At 44.5% G+C, this 17,305-nt stretch overlaps 1 protein-coding gene across 1 annotated transcript in view; it reads right to left on the bottom strand.

Moving 5' to 3' along the window:
- The window catches only part of stau2 (staufen double-stranded RNA binding protein 2), a 346,269-nt gene extending 329,284 nt beyond the window's left edge, over nt 1-16,985 (bottom strand). The window contains exons 1-5 of the mRNA XM_052484058.1: nt 16,896-16,985; nt 12,659-12,863; nt 10,001-10,131; nt 5,323-5,482; nt 3,811-3,946 (exon numbers count right to left, since the gene is read on the bottom strand). Coding sequence (XP_052340018.1) covers nt 3,811-3,946; nt 5,323-5,482; nt 10,001-10,131; nt 12,659-12,854 — 623 coding nt within the window. The 5' untranslated portion in view covers nt 12,855-12,863; nt 16,896-16,985. The remainder of the gene's footprint in view (nt 1-3,810; nt 3,947-5,322; nt 5,483-10,000; nt 10,132-12,658; nt 12,864-16,895) is intronic.
- Between the last annotated feature and the right edge of the window lie 320 nt (nt 16,986-17,305).

Here is a 17,305-nt window from a genome sequence, read left to right on the forward strand (position 1 = left end):
GGATAACCAGTATCAGCAGTATAACCAGGATAACCAGTATCAGCAGTATAACCAGTATAACCAGTATCAGCAGTATAACCAGTATAACCAGTATCAGCAGTATAACCAGGATAACCAGTATCAGCAGTATAACCAGGATAACCAGTATCAGCAGTATAACCAGGATAACCAGTATCAGCAGTATAACCAGTATAAGCAGTATAACCAGTATCAGCAGTATAACCAGTATCAGCAGTATAACCAGTATCAGCAGTATAACCAGGATAACCAGTATAACCAGGATAACCAGGATAAGAAGTATCCAGTATCAGTGGTTGTTAAGGTTGCTAGTTAGTTACTTTCAGTGGTTGTTAAGGTTGCGAGTTAGTTACTTTCAGTGGTTGTTAAGGTTGCTAGTTAGTTACTCACAACTGTAAGGACCAACACTTTACACACAGTCAGACAGAAGACAATCTGTAGCCGACCACCTGTATCACTATTCATTACAAAATGGCCGCCCAGTCCCCTTCCTTACACAAGCACCTTGAATGGTTTCACATTAGGCAGCACTGCCATCTAGTGTTAACATTATTGTTTCTGGGGAACAATTGTTACCACACACGACGGGGTGACGAGAACATCTCAACAACAACGATTGTTAGATATGTTACTTTTAAAACAATGAACAAATATGACTCAGAAATACTGAATAAGACTTCAATATGACCCAGAAATACTGAAAAAGACTTCAATATGACCCAGAAATACTGAATAAGACTTCAATATGACCCAGAAATACTGAAAAAGACTTCAATATGACCCAGAAATACTGAAAAGACTTCAATATGACCCAGAAATACTGAAAAGACTTCAATATGACCCAGAAATACTGAAAAAGACTTCAATATGACCCAGAAATACTGAATAAGACTTCAATATGACCCAGAAATACTGAAAAAGACTTCAATATGACCCAGAAATACTGAAAAAGACTTCAACTTCCTGTTTGATTCATTAAGATGATCGCTTCAACGTGTCAAAAGAGGATTTCATCCTCGTATCACACTCCTCCCACACTTCCTCCACTCCTCCCACACTTCCTCCACTCCTCCCACACTTCCTCCACTCCTCCCACACTTCCTCCACTCCTCCCACACTTCCTCCACTCCTCCCACACTTCCTCCACTCCTCCCACACTTCCTCCACTCCTCCCACACTTCCCCCACTCCTCCCACACTTCCTCCACTCCTCCCACACTTCCCCCACTCCTCCCACACTTCCTCCACTCCTCCCACACTTCCTCCACTCCTCCCACACTTCCCCCACACTTCCTCCACTCCTCCCACACTTCCTCCACTCCCCCACTCCTCCCACACTTCCTCCACTCCTCCCACACTTCCCCCACTCCTCCCACACTTCCCCCACTCCTCCCACACTTCCCCCACTCCTCCCATTCCTCCCACACTCCTCCCACACTTCCTACACTCCTCCCCCACTCCTCCCACACTTCCTCCACTCCTCCCACTCCCCCAAACTTCCCCCACTCCTCCCATTCCTCCCACACTCCCACACTTCCCCACCTCCCACACTTCCTCCCCCACACTTCCTCCACTCCTCCCACACTTCCCCCACTCCTCCCACACTTCTCCCACTCCTCCCATTCCTCCCACACTTCCCCCACACTTCCCCCACCCCACACTTCCCCCACTCCTCCCATTCCTCCCACACTTCCCCCACTCCTCCCACACTTCATCCACTCCTCCCACTCCTCCCACACTTCCTCCACTCCTCCCACACATCCTCCACTCCTCCCACACATCCTCCACTCCTCCCATTCCTCCCACACATCCTCCACTCCTCCCACACTTCCTCCACTCCTCCCACACTTCCTCCACTCCTCCCACACTTCCTCCACTCATATAAAAGACAAGAAAATATAAGAGGAACGATAAAAACAGAAAGACCTCCAGAGAGACAGACAGACAGACAGACAGAGACAGGACAGAGAGAGACAGACAGGACAGAGAAACAGACAGGACAGAGATAGGACAGAGAGAGACAGGACAGAGGGAGACAGACAGGACAGAGAAACAGACAGGACAGAGATAGGACAGAGAGAGACAGACAGGACAGAGAGAGACAGACAGGACAGAGAAACAGACAGGACAGAGACAGGACAGACAGACAGAGACAGGACAGAGAGAGACAGACAGGACAGAGAAACAGACAGGACAGAGATAGGACAGAGAGAGACAGGACAGAGGGAGACAGACAGGACAGAGAAACAGACAGGACAGAGATAGGACAGAGAGAGACAGACAGGACAGAGAGACAGACTATCTACCTGGAAGTGACCAGGGCAGAGAGACAGACAGGACAGAGACAGGACAGATAGACAGACAGGACAGAGAGACAGACTATCTACCTGGAAGTGACCAGGGCAGAGGAGGAGCAACATATCCTCTTTGTCTGAACTAAATAAGGTAAGACGGCCTCTCTACCCTCTCTGCATTCCAGCACGGGGAGGTGGACCATTAATCCACAACCTCTGACGCTTTTATGGTGGTTTGGAAATACTGGAGACGATTCTGCTGAAGGAGAAGGGGAATTGACAGAGACAGAGAGCAAGGGCCAAGCTTTAATCTGTTCAGAAGAACACCAGCTAACGTCCTGACGATAAGAATACCCCGGACCGAAACACATCTGGGTCACAAGTTTGAAAAGGAGAATCCTGGTTTACCCATCAGACACACAGCCACATGGGCCTGAACAGGGTTTACCCATCAGACACACACTACCGTTACACACTTGCACTTGTTGGAAGTGGAAGAAAATAATAATAACAACATGAAAGATTCAGCACCATGTTGGACAGTAAGGAGGGTAGCCTAGTGGTTAGAGTGTAGAGGTGGTAGGTAGCCTAGTGGTTAGAGTGTAGAGGTGGCAGGGTAGGCTAGTGGTTAGAGTGTAGAGGTGGGAGGTAGCCTAGTGGTTAGAGTGTAGAGGTGCCAGGTAGCCTAGTGGTTAGAGTGTAGAGGTGGGAGGGTAGCCTAGTGGTTAGAGTGTAGAGGTGGGAGGGTAGCCTAGTGGTTAGAGTGTAGAGGTGGGAGGGTAGCCTAGTGGTTAGAGTGTAGAGGTGGCAGGGTAGCCTAGTGGTTAGAGTGTAGAGGTGGTAGGGTGGCCTAGTGGTTAGAGTGTAGAGGTGGCAGGTAGCCTAGTGGTTAGAGTGTAGAGGTGGCAGGTAGCCTAGTGGTTAGAGTGTAGAGGTGGCAGGGTAGCCTAGTGGTTAGAGTGTAGAGGTGGCAGGGTAGCCTAGTGGTTAGAGTGTAGAGGTGGTAGGTAGCCTAGTGGTTAGAGGGTAGTGGTAGGGTAGCCTAGTGGTTAGAGTGTAGAGGTGGCAGGTAGCCTAGTGGTTCGAGCGGTGGACTAGTAACCGGAAGGTTGCAAGTTCAAACCTGCGAGCTGACAAGGTACAAATGTGTCGTTCTGCCCCTGAACAGGCAGTTAACCCACTGTTCCTAGGTCATAATTGAAAATAAGAATTTGTTCTTAACTGACTTGCCTAGTTAAATAAAGGTATAAAATAATCATAATAATAAACTTGAAATGACCTGCCGATGCAGTATGCTTTAACGAAGAAAACATGTAATAAAAATGGCACTTGTCTTTTCCTGCTGGTTTGAGGTCAAATGTACTGCTGTGGTCGCCTCATCTAGTCATCTAAAGATGTATACACTAACTCTAAGTCGCTCTGGCATCTGCTAAATGACTCAAATATAATGAGTGAAGAAACAAACAAATGATTTGGTCGTGCGAGGTGGTCGGACTCACCTTTGGTTGAACATGCCTCTGAAGTTATAGTTGGCTCTGTAGTTGGGCATGGGCTTGGGGTCCAGGGGACGGTAGATGGCTGGCTCACCTCTCTTCATAGCCAGACCATTCAGCTCCACCGTAGGGGTGATACTACCTACAGGAGGAGAGAGGGAGGCAGTGGGGGGGGGGGTAGACAGAGAGTTAGAGAGAGAGGTAGAGAGGGGCTGTCCTCTAACCCTGGTACTGTCTGGATGGACCGAGGCCAACGGCTGTCCTCCTCTATCCCTGGTACTGTCCCTGGTACTGTCCCTGGTACTGTCCCTGGTACTGTCCCTGGTACTGTCTGGATGGACCGAGGCCAACGGCTGTCCTCTTCTATCCCTGGTACTGTCCCTGGTACTGTCCCTGGTACTGTCCCTGGTACTGTCCCTGGTACTGAACCTGGTACTGTCTGGATGGACCGAGGCCTACGGCTGTCCTCCTCTATCCCTGGTACTGTCCCTGGTACTGTCCCTGGTACTGTCTGGATGGACCGAGGCCAACGGCTGTCCTCTTCTATCTCTGGTACTCTCTGGACGGGCCTAGGCCTCGGCAAAGTCTCTCTGAATGTACTGTAAAATATAGAGAGTGATTGTACTGTAAAATATAGAGAGTGATTGTACTGTAAAATATAGAGAGTGATTGTACTGTAAAATATAGAGAGTGATTGTACTGTAAAATATAGAGAGTGATTGTACTGTAAAATATAGAGAGTGATTGTACTGTAAAATATAGAGAGTGATTGTACTGTAAAATATAGAGAGTGATTGTACTGTAAAATACAGAGAGTGATTGTACTGTAAAATACAGAGAGTGATTGTACTGTAAAATACAGAGAGTGATTGTACTGTAAAATACAGAGAGTGATTGTACTGTAAAATATAGAGAGTGATTGTACTGTAAAATATAGAGAGTGATTGTACTGTAAAATACAGAGAGTGGTTGTACTGTAAAATACAGAGAGTGATTGTACTGTAAAATATAGAGAGTGATTGTACTGTAAAATACAGAGAGTGATTGTACTGTAAAATACAGAGAGTGATTGTACTGTAAAATACAGAGAGTGATTGTACTGTAAAATACAGAGAGTGATTGTACTGTAAAATACAGAGAGTGATTGTACTGTAAAATACAGAGAGTGATTGTACTGTAAAATATAGAGAGTGATTGTACTGTAAAATACAGAGAGTGATTGTACTGTAAAATATAGAGAGTGATTGTACTGTAAAATATAGAGAGTGATTGTACTGTAAAATACAGAGAGTGATTGTACTGTAAAATGTTTTGGAACACAGTTATTGAACTTTGGTTTTAGTTTTCTCTCTCAAAATGTTTTCTCTCATGTGTTGCCATTTGTACAGGACCCTGGTGTTGAGAGCCTGATTGTTCTGTCTGCAGATCAACTGGAGGTTAAATCTGGTGCAACGCAGCATTTCTCAGTACAACGTCCCTATAAAAAGAAAACCATCAGAAATAAGACATCTAAATGACCTGGGTTGCTGTTGACGTCCATTGTAGGAGAGCGAGGAGCGGGCCTGGGCAGAAGGCTCTCAGTGAGGGCAAGGCAGGCGGTGGAGTGCTGAGCCTTCTTGATGCTGGTGCCCTCCGCCTCCCACACCTGCTCCTCCAGACACAGCTGCACTGTAAAGATCTGTCCACGGCGCCACCCAGTGGACAGGAGGGAAAACACCACATTTAACATAACATCAAGTCATTTAGCTGAGCAGACACTAAGACATTTAACATTACATCTAGTTATTTAGCTGAGCAGACACTAAGACATTTAACATTACATCTAGTCATTTAGCTGAGCAGACACTAAGACATTTAACATTACATCTAGTCATTTAGCTGAGCAGACACTAAGACATTTAACATTACATCTAGTCATTTAGCTGAGCAGACACTAAGACATTTAACATTACATCTAGTCATTTAGCTGAGCAGACACTAAGACATTTAACATTACATCTAGTCGTTTAGCCGAGCAGACACTAAGACATTTAACATTACATCTAGTCATTTAGCTGAGCAGACACTAAGCCAGACATTTAACATTACATCTAGTCATTTAGCTGAGCAGACACTAAGCCATTTAACATTACATCTAGTCGTTTAGCTGAGCAGACACTAAGCCATTTAACATTACATCTAGTCATTTAGCTGAGCAGACACTAAGACATTTAACATTACATCTAGTCATTTAGCTGAGCAGACACTAAGCCAGACATTTAACATTACATCTAGTCATTTAGCTGAGCAGACACTAAGCCATTTAACATTACATCTAGTCGTTTAGCCGAGCAGACACTACGACATTTAACATTACATCTAGTCGTTTAGCTGAGCAGACACTAAGACATTTAACATTACATCTAGTCATTTAGCTGAGCAGACACTAAGCCATTTAACATTACATCTAGTCATTTAGCTGAGCAGACACTAAGACATTTAACATTACATCTAGTCATTTAGCTGAGCAGACACTAAGCCATTTAACATTACATCTAGTCATTTAGCTGACACTAAGACATTTAACATTACATCTAGTCATTTAGCTGAGCAGACACTAAGCCATTTAACATTACATCTAGTCGTTTAGCCGAGCAGACACTACGACATTTAACATTACATCTAGTCATTTAGCCGAGCAGACACTAAGACATTTAACATTACATCTAGTAATTTAGCTGAGCAGACACTAAGACATTTAACATTACATCTAGTCGTTTAGCTGAGCAGACACTAAGACATTTAACATTACATCTAGTCATTTAGCTGAGCAGACACTAAGACATTTAACATTACATCTAGTCATTTAGCTGAGCAGACACTAAGCCATTTAACATTACATCTAGTCATTTAGCTGAGCAGACACTAAGACATTTAACATTACATCTAGTCATTTAGCTGAGCAGACACTAAGACATTTAACATTACATCTAGTCGTTTAGCTGAGCAGACACTAAGACATTTAACATTACATCTAGTCATTTAGCTGAGCAGACACTAAGCCATTTAACATTACATCTAGTCATTTAGCTGAGCAGACACTAAGACATTTAACATTACATCTAGTCATTTAGCTGAGCAGACACTAAGCCATTTAACATTACATCTAGTCGTTTAGCTGAGCAGACACTAAGCCATTTAACATTACATCTAGTCGTTTAGCTGAGCAGACACTAAGCCATTTAACATTACATCTAGTCATTTAGCTGAGCAGACACTAAGCCATTTAACATTACATCTAGTCATTTAGCTGAGCAGACACTAAGACATTTAACATTACATCTAGTCATTTAGCTGAGCAGACACTAAGACATTTAACATTACATCTAGTAATTTAGCTGAGCAGACACTAAGACATTTAACATTACATCTAGTCGTTTAGCTGAGCAGACACTAAGACATTTAACATTACATCTAGTCATTTAGCTGAGCAGACACTAAGACATTTAACATTACATCTAGTCATTTAGCTGAGCAGACACTAAGACATTTAACATTACATCTAGTCATTTAGCTGAGCAGACACTAAGCCATTTAACATTACATCTAGTCGTTTAGCTGAGCAGACACTAAGACATTTAACATTACATCTAGTAATTTAGCTGAGCAGACACTAAGACATTTAACATTACATCTAGTCGTTTAGCTGAGCAGACACTAAGACATTTAACATTACATCTAGTCATTTAGCTGAGCAGACACTAAGCCATTTAACATTACATCTAGTCATTTAGCTGAGCAGACACTAAGACATTTAACATTACATCTAGTCATTTAGCTGAGCAGACACTAAGCCATTTAACATTACATCTAGTCATTTAGCTGAGCAGACACTAAGCCATTTAACATTACATCTAGTCATTTAGCTGAGCAGACACTAAGCCATTTAACATTACATCTAGTCGTTTAGCTGAGCAGACACTAAGCCATTTAACATTACATCTAGTCGTTTAGCTGAGCAGACACTAAGCCATTTAACATTACATCTAGTCGTTTAGCTGAGCAGACACTAAGACATTTAACATTACATCTAGTCATTTAGCTGAGCAGACACTAAGACATTTAACATTACATCTAGTCATTTAGCTGAGCAGACACTAAGACATTTAACATTACATCTAGTCGTTTAGCCGAGCAGACACTAACGACATTTAACATTACATCTAGTCGTTTAGCTGAGCAGACACTAAGACATTTAACCAGACATTTAACTTGGCTGTGTCTTTAAAAGACAGACCAACACAGAGTCCATGGCATAAAAACAGAGTTGGCTGTGTTTTACAGACCAACACAGAGTTGGCTGACAGACCAACACAGAGTTGGCTGTGTCTTTAGGAGAAGACAGACCAACACAGAGTTGCTGTGTCTTTAGGAGAAGACAGACCAACACAGAGTTGGCTGTGTCTTTAGGAGAAGACAGACCAACACAGAGTTGGCTGTGTCTTTAGGAGAAGACAGACCAACACAGAGTTGGCTGTGTCTTTAGTCTGTGTCTTTAGGAGAAGACAGACCAACACAGAGTTGGCTGTGTCTTTAGGAGAAGACAGACCAACACAGAGTTGGCTGTGTCTTTAGCCAACACAGAGTTGGCTGTGTCTTTAGGAGAAGACAGACCAACACAGAGTTGGCTGTGTCTTTAGGAGAAGACAGACCAACACAGAGTTGGCTGTGTCTTTAGGAGAAGACAGACCAACACAGAGTTGGCTGTGTCTTTAGGAGAAGACAGACCAACACAGAGTTGGCTGTGTCTTTAGGAGAAGACAGACCAACACAGAGTTGGCTGTGTCTTTAGGAGAAGACAGACCAACACAGAGTTGGCTGTGTCTTTAGGAGAAGACAGACCAACACAGAGTTGGCTGTGTCTTTAGTTGGCTGTGTCTTTAGGAGAAGACAGACCAACACAGAGTTGGCTGTGTCTTTAGAGAAGACAGACCAACACAGAGTTGGCTGGCTTTAGTGGCTGTGTCTTTAGGAGAAGACAGACCAACACCGAGTTGGCTGTGTCTTTAGGAGAAGACAGACCAACAGAGTTGGCTGTGTCTTTAGGAGAAGACAGACCAACACAGAGTTGGCTGTGTCTTTAGGAGAAGACAGACCAACAGAGTTGGCTGTGTCTTTAGGAGAAGACAGACCAACAGAGTTGGCTGTGTCTTTAGGAGAAGACAGACCAACAGAGAGCTGGCTGTGTCTTTAGGAGAAGACAGACCAACACAGAGTTGGCTGTGTCGTTAGGAGAAGACAGACCAACAGAGTTGGCTGTGTCGTTAGGAGAAGACAGACCAACAGAGTTGGCTGTGTCGTTAAGAGAAGACAGACCAACAGAGTTGGCTGTGTCGTTAAGAGAAGACAGACCAACAGAGTTGGCTGTGTCGTTAGGAGAAGACAGACCAACAGAGTTGGCTGTGTCGTTAAGAGAAGACAGACCAACAGAGTTGGCTGTGTCGTTAAGAGAAGACAGACCAACAGAGCTGTGCGTAGTTGATGTAAACCAGTGACGGTGTAAATCAGTGATGGTGTAAAGAAGACCAACAGAGTGGCTGTGTGTAAACCCAACAGTGATGGATGTAAATCAGTGATGGTGTGAAAACCAGTGACGGTGTAAACCAGTGATGGTGTAAACCAGTGATGGTGTAAACCAGTGATGGTGATAAACCAGTGATGGTGTAAACCAGTGATGGTGTAAACCAGTGATGGTTTAAATCAGTGATGGTGTAAACCAGTGAAATCGGATGTAAACCAGTGACGGTGTAAACCAGTGACGGTGTAAATCAGTGACGGTGTAAATCAGTGATGGTGTAAATCAGTGATGGTGTAAACCAGTGACGGTGTAAATCAGTGACGGTGTAAACCAGTGACGGTGTAAACCAGTGACGGTGTAAATCAGTGATGGTGTAAATCAGTGATGGTGTAAACCAGTGATGGTGTAAACCAGTGATGGTGTAAATCAGTGATGGTGTAAATCAGTGATGGTGTAAACCAGTGATGGTGTAAACCAGTGATGGTGTAAACCAGTGACGGTGTAAACCAGTGATGGTGTAAATCAGTGATGGTGTAAATCAGTGACGGTGTAAACCAGTGACGGTGTAAACCAGTGACGGTGTAAACCATTAGTCGTGTCACTTTGAACGGGGAAGTCGTGCTTCGTGAGGCTGGGTACCTTAGCGTGTGCAGGGCCTCTCTCGTTGAGCAGCTTGTACTGCGGTTGGATCCTGTTGAAACGGGCTAACTCATTCACCAGACACATGGGAGTTTTCTCTTTAGGGTTTGCCATGTTCTCCTGGGGTGGGCCTGGACCAGACGCGGTATTACATTGTTATGAGGAGAGAAAAGAAACACAATGACATGTTAATCACCAACAATCATCAACAACGGTCATTATTTGATGATTGACGATACGAAAACTGATTTTGGGCTGAGATGAGATGTCTGTTTATTTCAACTCCTGGTCTGTGTGGAAGAACCGTACCGCGACGCTAATAACTAGTAACTAAACTATACCGTAGAAGAGGTAAAGGTCACTTCTCTGTTCCCACTAACACTTTCAATTAGACTTCAACACTCAATAAGAAGTTGAGGTGTTGGCGTCTCATCTGGCTGGCTATCGATAAAAGACAGTACTGTGCAGCCGTCTTCATCGACCTCGCCAAGGCTTTCGACTCTGTCAATCACCATATTCTTATCGGCAGACTCCTCAGACTCTCAGAGGTCCTCTGGCAGTCTCTATGGTTAAATAAAGGTGAAATAAAAAAATAAAAATCTTCGGATTAAATTGTAAGTCGCTATGGACAAGAACAAAAATATAAATGCCCTACCGTGTTGCGTGTCAGGTTAGGTAGGTACTGTGACAGCAACAACAACAGCAGAAGGATTGCTCCATGCAAATGGACCAATAAAATACGTATTGTATAGGTCTATATAGGCAGACACAGGGGCAGTAACTAGTACTAGCCTATAGACCTGGGGTTATTCAAATCTGACCCTACGAGGTCACGAGTGCTGCTGGTTTTGTTCTACCTGATCTTTAACTGCACCCCCCTAGTGTCCCAGGTCTAAATCAGGCCCTGATTAGAGGGGAATCACCCACCTGGTGTCCCAGGTCTAAATCAGTCCCTGATTAGAGGGGAATCACCCACCTGGTGTCCCAGGTCTAAATCATTCCCTGATTAGAGGGGAATCACCCACCTGGTGTCCCAGGTCTAAATCAGTCCCTGATTAGAGGGGAATCACCCACCTGGTGTCCCAGGTCTAAATCAGGCCCTGATTAGAGGGGATACCCCACATGGTGTCCCAGGTCTAAACCAGGCCCTGATTAGAGGGGATAACCCACCTGGTGTCCCAGGTCTAAACCAGTCCCTGATTAGAGGGGATAACCCACCTGGTGTCCCAGGTCTAAACCAGGCCCTGATTAGAGGGGGATAACCCACATGGTGTCCCAGGTCTAAACCAGGCCCTGATTAGAGGGGAATCACCCACCTGGTGTCCCAGGTCTAAATCATTCCCTGATTAGAGGGGAATCACCCACCTGGTGTCCCAGGTCTAAATCAGGCCCTGATTAGAGGGGATACCCCACATGGTGTCCCAGGTCTAAACCAGGCCCTGATTAGAGGGGATAACCCACCTGGTGTCCCAGGTCTAAACCAGGCCCTGATTAGAGGGGATAACCCACCTGGTGTCCCAGGTCTAAATCAGGCCCTGATTAGAGGGGATACCCCACATGGTGTCCCAGGTCTAAACCAGGCCCTGATTAGAGGGGATAACCCACCTGGTGTCCCAGGTCTAAACCAGGCCCTGATTAGAGGGGATAACCCACCTGGTGTCCCAGGTCTAAACCAGGCCCTGATTAGAGGGGGATAACCCACATGGTGTCCCAGGTCTAAACCAGGCCCTGATTAGAGGGGATAACCAACATGGTGTCCCAGGTCTAAACCAGGCCCTGATTAGGGGGATAACCCACATGGTGTCCCAGGTCTAAATCAGGCCCCGATTAGAGGGGATAACCCACATGGTGTCCCAGGTCTAAACCAGGCCCTGATTAGAGGGGGATAACCCACATGGTGTCCCAGGTCTAAACCAGGCCCTGATTAGAGGGGGATAACCCACATGGTGTCCCAGGTCTAAACCAGGCCCTGATTAGAGGGGATAACCCACATGGTGTCCCAGGTCTAAACCAGGCCCTGATTAGAGGGGATAACCCACATGGTGTCCCAGGTCTAAACCAGGCCCTGATTAGAGGGGGATAACCCACATGGTGTCCCAGGTCTAAACCAGGCCCTGATTAGAGGGGATAACCCACATGGTGTCCCAGGTCTAAACCAGGCCCTGATTAGAGGGGGATAACCCACATGGTGTCCCAGGTCTAAACCAGGCCCTGATTAGAGGGGATAACCCACCTGGTGTCCCAGGTCTAAACCAGGCCCTGATTAGAGGGGATAACCCACATGGTGTCCCAGGTCTAAACCAGGCCCTGATTAGAGGGGATAACCCACATGGTGTCCCAGGTCTAAACCAGGCCCTGATTAGAGGGGATAACCCACATGGTGTCCCAGGTCTAAACCAGGCCCTGATTAGAGGGGGATAACCCACATGGTGTCCCAGGTCTAAACCAGGCCCTGATTAGAGGGGATAACCCACATGGTGTCCCAGGTCTAAACCAGGCCCTGATTAGAGGGGATAACCCACATGGTGTCCCAGGTCTAAACCAGGCCCTGATTAGAGGGGATAACCCACATGGTGTCCCAGGTCTAAATCAGGCCCTGGTGAATGTTTTAAATAGCAGTGGGGATGGCTTGGAGGTCCAGATTAGAATTTGACCTACCTGGTGAGTTGGCAGACACAGGGGTGTCGGGCCCATACCCGGCTGAGGGAGGGGGGCAGCCGGGGGTGGGTCCAGGGCCATTGACTGAGGGCTGTAGACCCAAGGGTCCTGGACTGGGCATGGCCCCGAGGGGAGACAGGGGGGAGAAGCCAGGGCCAGCCAGGGGCGTTGAGGTCTGCACTTTCACTTGAGCCATGCTCTATACCTGGCAGAGGAGCAAATGTATATTAAACACACAAAACGAATGACGTGTGTGAGCTGTGACACAGTAGCATGTATCCTCTCGCCAAGTAATGTATGGCTATATAACAAGAGTATGAGCATAGTACAGAAGTCCCCATGAAAGCCCTGTTCATTGTTTGTCCAGCGACCTTCCTCGCATCCCAAACGACACCCTATTCCCCACATAGCAGTGCACTACTTTTCAAGAGAAGTGCACTACACGAGGAATAGGGGAGGAGCCATTTGGGACGCAGTCCTTTCGGCCCATGACGGCACTGGACTGAGGTAAGTCGGCCAGGAAATGACATCACCAGAACCCAAACAGAGTAGCCTAGCTCACATTCTGATCCACTGGTGGTAAGTTAATGCGACCACACAATGATCCTTTATGCTCATGTCCCTGCTGCTAAGCTCAACATCGAGGGAGCAAGTGGTACCCTATTCCATATTATAAATCTCACTACTTTGGATGCCATGTTGGAAGCACACAGAGTCATTGCAGCCAGAGAGAGAAAACGCAGGGCCGTTCAACGCAGGGCCAGTGGTGGACATGTTAGCTAGCAAAACACAGTACTTACGGGTCTCTCCCAATCGGTTTGAACATTTATGGAATAGGTAGTATTGTGCTTGCTGTGACGGCCCTGTAACTGCAGGAAGAGTCATAAGACTGTTCTCTCGCTCTGCGACCGCACAGCAAGCGGAACCGGAGCGCCAAGTCGAGGTCCAAAAGTCTCCTTAACAGCTTCTACCTCCAAGCCATAAGACTGCTGAACAATTAATCAAAATGGCCACCTGGACTATTTACATTGACACCCCCTCCCGCTTTTTCACAATGCTGCTACACGCTGTTTAGTATCTATGCATTATCACTTCACCCCTACCTACGTGTACAAATTATCTCGACTAACCTGTACTACTGTTTAGTATCTATGCATTATCTCTTCACCCCTACCTACGTGTACAAATTATCTCGACTAACCTGTATCCCCGCTCACTGACTCTGTACTGATACACCCTATATTTAGCCTCGTTAATATTATGTTATGAATTCTTACTTTTTATTAAATGTTTTACTGTATTCAGTAAATATTTTCTTAAACTCTATTTCTTGAACTACATTGTTGGTTAAGGGCTTGTGAAGTAAGCATTTCACCTGTTGTAGTCAGCGCATCTGACAACAACAAAAATGTATTTAATTACCCAATATAGTGAGACCTGGTTATATATAAACCTTCAGATGAGACCGGGTTATAAACCTTCAGATGAGACCTGGTTATAAACCTTTAGATGAGACCGGGTTATAAACCTTCAGATGAGACCGGGTTATAAACCTTCAGATGAGACCGGGTTATAAACCTTCAGATGAGACCGGGTTATAAACCTTCAGATGAGACCTGGTTATAAACCTTCAGATGAGACCTGGTTATATATAAACCTTCAGATGAGACCTGGTTATATATAAACCTTCAGATGAGACCTGGTTATATATAAACCTTCAGATGAGACCTGGTTATAAACCTTCAGATGAGACCTGGTTATAAACCTTCAGATGAGACCTGGTTATAAACCTTCAGATGAGACCTGGTTATAAACCTTCAGATGAGACCTGGTTATAATAAACCTTCAGATGAGACCTGGTTATATATAAACCTTCAGATGAGACCTGGTTATAAACCTTCAGATGAGACCTGGTTATAAACCTTCAGATGAGACCTGGTTATAAACCTTCAGATGAGACCTGGTTATAAACCTTTAGATGAGACTTGGTTATAAACCTTCAGATGAGACGTGGTTATAAACCTTCAGATGAGACCTGGTTATAAACCTTTAGATGAGACTTGGTTATAAACCTTCAGATGAGACCTGGTTATAAACCTTCAGATGAGACCTGGTTATAAACCTTCAGATGAGACCTGGTTATAAACCTTTAGATGAGACCTGGTTATAAACCTTCAGATGAGACCTGGTTATAAACCTTTAGATGAGACCTGGTTATAAACCTTCAGATGAGACCTGGTTATATATAAACCTTCAGATGAGACCTGGTTATATATAAACCTTCAGATGAGACCTGGTTATAAACCTTCAGATGAGACCTGGTTATAAACCTTCAGATGAGACCTGGTTATATAAACCTTCAGATGAGACCTGGTTATATATAAACCTTCAGATGAGACCTGGTTATAAACCTTCAGATGAGACCTGGTTATAAACCTTCAGATGAGACGTGGTTATAAACCTTCAGATGAGACCTGGTTATAAACCTTCAGATGAGACCTGGTTATATATAAACCTTCAGATGAGACCTGGTTATATATAAACCTTCAGATGAGACCTGGTTATAAACCTTCAGATGAGACCTGGTTATAAACCTTTAGATGAGACCTGGTTATAAACCTTTAGATGAGACCTGGTTATAAACCTTTAGATGAGACCTGGTTATAAACCTTCAGATGAGACCTGGTTATAAACCTTCAGATGAGACCGGGTTATAAACCTTCAGATGAGACCTGGTTATAAACCATCAGATGAGACCGGGTTATAAACCTTTAGATGAGACCTGGTTATAAACCTTCAGATGAGACCGGGTTATAAACCTTCAGATGAGACCGGGTTATAAACCTTTAGATGAGACCTGGTTATAAACCTTCAGATGAGACCTGGTTATAAACCTTCAGATGAGACCTGGTTATAAACCTTCAGATGAGACCTGGTTATAAACCTTCAGATGAGACCGGGTTATAAACCTTCAGATGAGACCTGGTTATAAACCTTCAGATGAGACCTGGTTATAAACCTTCAGATGAGACCTGGTTATAAACCTTCAGATGAGACCGGGTTATAAACCTTCAGATGAGACCGGGTTATAAACCTTCAGATGAGACCGGGTTATAAACCTTCAGATGAGACCTGGTTATAAACCTTCAGATGAGACCTGGTTATAAACCTTCAGATGAGACCTGGTTATAAACCTTCAGATGAGACCTGGTTATAAACCTTCAGATGAGACCTGGTTATAAACCTTCAGATGAGACCGGGTTATAAACCTTCAGATGAGACCTGGTTATAAACCTTCAGATGAGACCTGGTTATAAACCTTTAGATGAGACCTGGTTATAAACCTTCAGATGAGACCTGGTTATAAACCTTTAGATGAGACCGGGTTATAAACCATCAGATAATCTTTTGGATGGGAATAACACATTTTCAAAGTGAGTTCTGATAAGCAGAATAACCAATGCATCAGTAGTTGGGCCTACCACATGATCCAGTAATTAGTTTTATCAAAACACATGGTTCATTTTGGCTGACCTATATTGAGCATAACATGTCACATTACAATATAATATAACATGTTCTCCATGTATGGCTAGTAGTTAGCTGCCCGGACAAGAGGCGAAAAGATACAACTAGTAAGTTAGCATGTGTGTTATTATTAGCCAGTTGAACTAACTAGCGAGTTAACTACCTAGCTATAATAACAGAGCCAGCTGCCAACAACAACCACTAGTCAGCTGGCCCGCTGTCTAAAATCATCGGGAATTATATTATATCCATATAGTCTTGATATTATTGCATGACATGACATGCTAACCAGCTAAACTAACTGTAGCTGCTCCTGCTGTGCTAACAGCAATAACCATCCCATGAAAAATGGATACCAAAACGTGCCGTAAACGATTAGCTATATATATATATATAAAAGACACGTTGCAGATGTAACCGTGCATGGGTTAAATGAATGCGTATTTGTTCTGCATTAGGTTAAATGAATGCATATTTGTTCTGCATTAGGTTAGATAATTAGCCAGCGAGCTAACCGGTTCTGAACTCTTCCAGTGCGCTCGGGAACATCATGGCCGAACAGCCCTTTAGTTTGCATTTCGCTGCAGAAACCAGCCCGGTATCATTCACCAAGACAACACACACATATTCAGAGGTGACACAGGTCGAACAACAACCCCAGGGGCTATCTGAACACGAATACGTCGCTAATAAATAGACTATTCTTTACCTTTGTCCAGGGCCAGACCCCAGTTACACCTCCAACATTGGCAAACACTAAAGAGAACTGATGGATTTAGGAACAGACCACATCACAATTCCAGGGGGAAAAAATGGATTATATTCGACACCGAAAATGTGATTTATGCACACAGTAAGTACACCTGCATATTGCAAGTTTAGTTGTCGCCATTGCAATAGGTCGTACGGGCTACATAGGCAGTGCTAGATGGGTTGTGATATTTTTGATGACACCCGTTTCTCCGGTGAGAATGGTTCAGTCTTACCTCCAGAGGGGAGCACAGACGAGCTGAGACCACCACAATCGATGTAGTCATCAAGTTCATTTAGCCGTGAATGTTATGGAATTATCATATTTATAGCAAAATGGCAGCTGAATGATTCGAACATTGAATTGTG

Source organism: Oncorhynchus keta, chromosome 28, assembly GCF_023373465.1.
Source record: "Oncorhynchus keta strain PuntledgeMale-10-30-2019 chromosome 28, Oket_V2, whole genome shotgun sequence".
Lineage (NCBI taxonomy): Eukaryota > Metazoa > Chordata > Actinopteri > Salmoniformes > Salmonidae > Oncorhynchus > Oncorhynchus keta.